The following is a 7785-nucleotide window of genomic DNA, read 5'->3' on the forward strand; positions in this document are numbered from 1 at the left end:
TGTATCCCCATTTATGTGAAACCACTTATTCAAGTTCAAGTCATTGATGCAATTTTATACGAATTGCTAATACACACATAATAAAGGTGAAAAATTGAAATTTTAATTTGATTAATATGAATTGAAAACCAGTGGTGTAGTGGATCTTCTTCTAGCAAAAAGGATGACCAGTATTAATTGCTCATCCCTTTTATATAAACACTTTCAATTTAATTGTTGCACACTTGCAAAGAGAAAGGAGGAGACAGTGTAGTGGTAATGGTAGGAGTGAAGCACTTGAAATGAAAGAGGGAAATTGTAAAATATTTACTTTTACTTTTCTTGAATTTTTGCTTAATTGGGAGTGAAATTGAAAAAAACTTTACATGCCACAACCCGATGGAATCTACTTGTAAAAATGATAGGTAAATTCCAATTGAAGAAATTCTATATTGTAGAATTGTATAAAAAACGAACAGTTTGGGAGACAGAGAAAATCTGCCTGCCTTTTATCATAAGAGATATCATAAGATATATATATATATATATATATATATATATATATATTATAGTTAAGACACCAGTGCTGGTTTCAGTGTAGCAGTTACTAGCGTCGCCTGACTGGCGTCCATGTTGGTGACACGTAAAAGCACCAACCAATCGTGGCCGTTTGCCAGCCTCCTCTGGCCCCTGTGCCGGTGGCATGTAAAAAGCACCCACTACACTCACAGAGTGGTTGGCATTAGGAAGGGCATCCAGCTGTAGAAGCACTGCCAAATCAGACTAGAGCCTGGTGCAGCCTCCATGGCTTACCAGACCCCGGTCGAACCGTCCAACCCATGCTAGCATGGAAAACGGACGTTAAATGATGATGATGATATACATACATACACGTTTATATATATATATATATCACTGTGATCACCATGACAACCAGGCTATGAGATGTTGCTACACATCGCTGGTCACAATGCGCTTTGCATTGTTTTAGCCTTCAAGTGATGCCATCCCGCTGGCTAAGCGAGCAGACCAACAGAAGAAAGCACGAGAGAAAGCTGTGGCAAAAGAGTACAGCAGTAATTGTATTCACCTCAATAGACATCATTGATTGGTTGAAATTGCCGAAATGCAAGAAATTTAACAATAGCTTACAAACTACAGAATTTTCTCAAGAAAGCCAAGAGAAAAAGATGTTTTATGTAACACATTCTACCAGTATACGAAGTTTAAAAGTGTTTAGTTACAAAGAATTATTTTTTAAATCTCTCTCTCTCTCTCTGTATATATATATATATCTTTTTTTCAGACACACACACACACATACGGCTTGGTTGCGTGATGTAGTTACGCAATTCTTTCAACTAATGTGTACCTTCAGTTATCTCCCTTACGTAATTATCTCCCTTGCACCATTCGTTAAATCTACAGCGCTTCTTTAGTTGACTGGATCAATTAAGAGATGTTTGTAGTTCGTTTAAAACACACACTGCTATTTTGTATTGGAAAAGAAACTAAACATCTTTTATCCACTCCAGCATATTATGTATCTAACCATGTCAAAAAGAAAAAGAAAAAATTGACAAGCAATGCAGAAGAATTGTCGTCCGCATTGTTAATGATATAGTATCGATAAAAGGCGGCGAGCTGGCAGAAACGTTAGCATGCTGGGCGAAATAGGTAACCGTATTTCGTCTGCCGTTACGTTCTGGGTTCAAATTCCGCCGAGGTCGACTTTGCCTTTCATCCTTTCGGAGTCGATAAATTAAGTACCAGTTACGCACTGGGGTCGATGTAATCGACTTAATCCGTTTGTCTATCCTTGTTTGTCCTATCTGTGTTTAGCCCCTTGTGGGTAGTAAAGAAATAGGCATTTCGCCAGCCGCTACGTTCTGAGTTCAAATTCCGCCGAGGTCGACTTTGCCTTTCATCCTTTCGGGGTCGATAAATTAAGTACCAGTTACGCACTGGAGTCGATATAATCGACTTAATCCGTTTGTCTGTCCTTGTTTGTCCCCTCTGTGTTTAGCCCCTTGTGGGTAATAAAGAAACAGATATAGCATCGATAAATACTGCAAAGTTATTTCGTTTGGCAACTCCCTCTCCTTCTCGCTTTTCTCCGTATTTCTCTATTCCTTCATTCTTTCTTTCTTTCTTTCCTTTTTTTTCTCTTTCTTTCACACTCTTAATTTCTTCCTTTCTTCCTTTCTTCACGTACGTAATGTATTCTTTTTCTCTTTTTAATTTGTTATGAAAGAAGGCATCTTGTTTTATTCTTTTGGTTGTTTCGGTTATTTGATTGCGGTCATGCTGGAGCACCGCCTTCAGTCGAACAAATCGACCCCAGAACTTATTTTCTGTGAGCTTAGTACTTAGTACTTATTCTATCTGTCTCTTTTGCCGAACCGCTAAGTTACGGGGGTTGTCAAGATGGTGGGGAGACAAACACAGACGCTCAAATACATATATATTGATTGGGTCGTCCCATAAATAATGCGGTTTTTTCAATTGCATAATCTGTAAGTCGGAGGAGGCGGGACAAACTACCTGCATCAACTTGCTATAAAAGCAGGTAGTACTTTTACCTTGTACTTATTCTTAGTGTAAGTTTTGAAGAGTTCAGTTCGAGTTGAACAGTTATTTTCTCAAAGCTATAATGGAAGTGACAAAGGAGCATATTCGACATATTTTGCTTTATGAGTTCAATAAAGGCAACAACGCAACGGAAAGTACGATAAATATTCATGCAGTATATGGGGGATAGGACAATAAGTGTAACTCCCCAAAGTCCATCCCCTCCTCACCGTGGTGGGGACGCTGGCAACGGGTAGTGTCAGAGCTATGCCGTCGGGAACTTCGGTTCCTGGTAGGGCCACCCAAGGCGGATTGGTCTGACACCGAGTGGTACTAGGGCCACAACCCGGCAGACGGTGAAAATCCTCGGAGTGTCTGTTTCGGCAACCGGTGGCTCCTCGCTTGTTCTGTCCCTGTGTCTGCGGACAATCTGTGGCAAACAGGATGTCTCCACATGCGGGATTGTTGGGGACCGCTTGTGAAATCCACATATTCCCACATATTCCCACGAAACTTCTTCCATGAGTAGAAGAAGCCGACTCAACCCGCCCAGGGTGAATGTCGCCACAAGTACAATTAAGTAGTGTCAACGGAAATTCCAGAAATTCCGAGCCGGAAACTACAGTCTAGAAGACGAGCCTCGTCCCAGAAGATCTGTAGAGCTCAACAAGGACGTCCTGCAATCCCTGGTAGAACAAAATCCCATCGTAACTGTTGAGGAACTAGCAGAGAAGGTTGGATTTGGTCATTCAACCATTCATCGAGACTTGCGCTACTAGAAAAATTACTACCTTTCAAGACGAAAGGTGTTCTTCCATCAGGATAATGCTTGGCCACGTACATCGATGATGACATTCCAAAGGCTGGAGCATTTTGAATGGGAGACGATGCCCTATACACCATATTCGCTGGACATTGCCCCATCTGATTATCATTTATTCCGCAGTTTTCAAAATCATTTGAACAGAAAAAATGTGAATTCTGTAGACGAGGTTAGAAGAGTACTGGAGGAGTAGTTTTTATCACGGACAGGTGAATTTTGGAAGAGGAGCATTGCAAGTCTACCAGGTAGATGGAAGAGCTATCTACATAGCAGCAACTGAGACTACAGAATAATGGAATAAGTAGATGTACTTCAAGAAGAAGCAGTTAGGATTTACCCTAAGTACCTGTGGTAAGTAGCTTGCTAACCAAACACATGGTTCCGGGTTCAGTCCCACTGCGTGGCATCTTGGGCAAGTGTCTTCTGCTATAGCCTCGGGCCGACCAAAGCCTTGTGAGTGGATTTGGTAGACGGAAACTGAAAGAAGCCTGTCGTATATATATATATATATATATATATATGTATGTATGTGTGTGTGTGTGTGTGTGTGTGTGTGTGTGTATGTTTGTGTGTCTGTGTTTGTCCCTCTAGCATTGCTTGACAACCGGTGCTGGTGTGTTTACGTCCCCGTCACTTAGCGTTTCGGCAAAAGAGACCGATAGAATAAGTACTGGGCTTACAAAGAATAAGTCCCGGGGTCGATTTGCTCGACCAAATGCGGTGCTCCAGCATGGCCGCAGTCAAATGACTGAAACAAGTAAAAGAGTAATACATGTGCAATACATACCTGTATAACGATATCACATCCTTCTCTGCCAATGGTTGTTATTTTCTGCGACAAAGGGAAGCAATATCCTTCTGAATTCCTCAGATAAGCCTGGGCCATCTCTCCACCCTCGTCCTTTCTTTCTCTTTCTTCCTGTCTCTTTCCCCTATCTCTCTTTTTGACCCTCTCTCTTGTATCTTCCGTAAATCCTCAGATGTTATTTTTTTCCCTCTAAAACCTAAAATATATAAATTAATTAAGACCACATGCAGTAAGAATCGTCGTAGCAACATTACAGACCCCAACTACAAACAAAGCGCAGAACTGGGGGTCTAACATAATATACAACTACAGCATATCCAGATTAACACTGTGTCCCCAAATCTGTGTTCTTAACCTTCAGACTACAGCCCAGGGAGCTCATACTTTAAGACGGCACAATCAGCAAGTTCCACGACAAAAGAGAACGTTACTTTAGAAGTAACCTCATGTGTTGAAAATCTGAAAAGGTTTTCGTTATGCCTAAGTTATTTCTTCCAAATTTGAACATGTTGAAGAAGGCGGACCAAACTGTTTGTTTTATTCCTGAATTTCACGGTTTTTTTTGGGGGGGGGGGCTAAGTCCGGGGTTATAGTAGAAGACACTCACCTCAGGTGTCACGCAGTGGGGCTGAACCCAGAACCAATGGAAACGGGAATCAAACTTCTTACCACACAGGTCTGCGCCAAAAAACACCCCCAAACCACTCCTCTTATAAATTTGAGTGCTGTTTCTCTGTCCGTTATGTTTTTAGGTTCGTTAACTCCCACTACATCATTGGTGCAAGAATAACAAAACTCAAACCAGCAATTCCCCTAATCCTAGGGAATGTCCTAAGGAGCTCTATTTTTTTAAGGGCCGCCTAATTGGGTCCCCATTGACCCACCCCCTATTTTTACTGCATTTTAAAATAAATACAAGGCATTGGCGACCAAATCGGAGCCATGACAATGAATTTCATACCATGAACTCCCAGGGAATACCGTAAGGAGGTTCAATTTCTGAAAAGCCGCTTAAACGGGGCCCCACTGCCCTCTCCCCCTATTTTTACTGCATTTACCTCACTCCTACGCTTATTGATTAAACTATGATCAGCATCAGTGCTTAGCACATTTGCAGAAGTAATTTCAGGCATTCTAAATGCCTTCACATACATTAAAATAGAGATAAAGAGTTATAACAGGTACGTTTCAAGTGTGGTCGTGTGGATATTTATATTTTGCAGTTTTATGAAACTTACGTCTAGAATTTCAAATTTGAGTTGATTACTCTCAGATTTTCGAAACCAAAACCGACACATTATTTACATATTAACTAATTAATTAATTGATCGGATCTTTTCGGTTTGAACGGCAGTTTTTTCTAGCGGTGTCATATGAAATTGTCACCCATAATTATGACCCTAGTATTGATCTATTGCATTTCAATGTTTTAGGGTTAGGATTAGGGGTGGGGGGAAGGGTATCTTTTTTCTTTAGAAATGTAGGCGAATCTGTGCTACTACAACCGAAACTATGCCGAAATGTAAATAAACCCAATCTGTTTCTTAAACGAGGGACATATTCATACGGCACAGAATGTTTTCACCTCAATAGACGTCATTGATTGGTTGAAATTGCAGAAATTGAAGAAAAACAACAAATATCTTAGAAACTATAGAATTTTCTCAATAAAGCCAAGAGAAAAAGATGTTTTATAAACACATTCTACCAGTATACGAAGTTTAAAAGTGTTTGGTTACGTGGAAATTATTTTTAAAAAACTGCCGTTCAAACTGAAAAGATCCATTAATTAATTGATCAATCAATATTTGAAAAATAATTGCCAAGTTTTATATTTTGTAGGTTAAACTTAAATATTACCTTATCGTCTGTCAAACTTTACATTCGGGTTACACGCCCTGGGATATATTACATTCTATCACCATGGTATATACTGCATATATACATATGTATATTAGAGCGTGGTATACACAGCCTGGGCTCTGTTATTTCGTGTTACTGTGGTTATATATACATTGCGTTGTTGTGGTTTGGGTCTCATTGACTGGTGATTTCAAATCGAAATCATCGCCACCGCTTTTGTGCCGTCCGTAGCAACCTAACAATCAACCTAGTAACCACTGCCTCAGTCGCTGAGTGCGTGATTTGATAATAAACATCCATTCAGTTGTAGCTTTCCCTCGCCACATCTCTCTCTCTCTCTCTCTCTCTCTCTCTCTCTCTCAGCCCCCACTCCTCTCTCTCTGTTCCTGAGTGTATGTTTTTCTCTGTCTTACGTTTCGTCTCATTCGATACCCTGACCCCCAACATTTGTTTTGTCTGTCTCCGTATTGTTCCCTCTTTTTCTCAACCTTATGGTGAATAAAGAAATACTCTCTCTCTCTCTCTGTTTGTCTCTCTCTCTTTCTCTCACAGCACCGCTCCCCTCTCTCTCTCTGTATGTTTCTCTCTCTTTCACGCTTACTCTGCTTCTTTCCTCTGTTCTCTCTCTTTCTCCCCCTCCGTGTCATTCGTTGCGGTGGAGGAAGAAAAGAAAGAAACTAGAGCATATATACATCAGAGAGAGAGAGAGAGAGAGAGAGAGAGAGAGAGAGAGCTGTTTGTAAGGTTCTGTGTTAAAAGGAAAACTTGTTTGATTTATTTATATTGCAATAATATGAATAAATCTAATTATATGTGTGTATGTATGTATTTATTCATGTATGTATCTGTGTATGTATGTATATATTTCTTTATTGCCTACAAGGGGCTAAACATAGAGGGGACAAACAAGGACAAAGGGATTAAGTCGATTACATCGATCCCAGTGCGAAACTGGTACTTTATTTATCGACCCCGAAAGGATAAAAGGCAAAGTCGACCTCGGCGGAACTTGAACTCAGAACGTAGCGACAGAGTTCAAATTCTGTGTATGTATGTATACTCTACTCTTTTACGTGCTTCAGTCATTTGACTGTGGCCATTTTGGTGCCCCCATAAAAGATTATATAATTCAAAATATAAACAATAACAAACCATAAAATAAACAAATCAGTAAGAGGAAAATAATGTTTATTTTTGTATACTTCCACTTTATTTATATCTGAAAAGGGATCTTTTCATTTTGACCGGCAGTTTTCAACACAATTTCTAGTTAACTAAACACTTTTAAACTTCGTATACTGGTAGAATGTGTTTATAAAACATCATTTTTTCTTGGCTTTATTGAGAAAATTCTATATGTTGCAAGATATTTCGTCTTTAATTTCGAGCATTTCGGCAATTTTAACCAATCGCTTACGTCCATTTAGGTAAATAACATTCTGTGCATAATGAATATGTCCCTCCTTTAAGAAACAGCTTGCCGCCTTAAATAAAGAGTATAAAAATAGCATATAAATATTAAGTTAAAAAAAAAAGAAGAAAAATTGAAGGCTGCCCGTTGAACTAGAACCCGCATCGCGTTTAGACATAAGAGATATTCTACCACAACATCCTTTAACTTTTTCTGTCAAAATGGGTTTCTCTCTTCAACCCAGTTTTACTTTGACTTGTAATCAAAGTAGAATTCTTTTGCATCTAGACTCTCCCAAAAACCACACATATATAATATAAATATATACAT

At 39.5% G+C, this 7785-nt stretch overlaps 1 protein-coding gene across 1 annotated transcript in view; it reads right to left on the reverse strand.

The window, feature by feature from the left end:
• LOC115224706 (forkhead-associated domain-containing protein 1-like) overlaps positions 1-6358 on the reverse strand; it is a 77428-nt gene extending 71070 nt beyond the window's left edge. Inside the window, exons 1-2 of the mRNA XM_029795562.2 lie at positions 6042-6358; positions 4161-4377 (exon numbers count right to left, since the gene is read on the reverse strand). Coding sequence (XP_029651422.2) covers positions 4161-4259 — 99 coding nt within the window. The 5' untranslated portion in view covers positions 4260-4377; positions 6042-6358. The remainder of the gene's footprint in view (positions 1-4160; positions 4378-6041) is intronic.
• Between the last annotated feature and the right edge of the window lie 1427 nt (positions 6359-7785).

This window comes from Octopus sinensis, linkage group LG26 (assembly GCF_006345805.1).
Source record: "Octopus sinensis linkage group LG26, ASM634580v1, whole genome shotgun sequence".
Taxonomy (NCBI): Eukaryota; Metazoa; Mollusca; class Cephalopoda; order Octopoda; family Octopodidae; genus Octopus; species Octopus sinensis.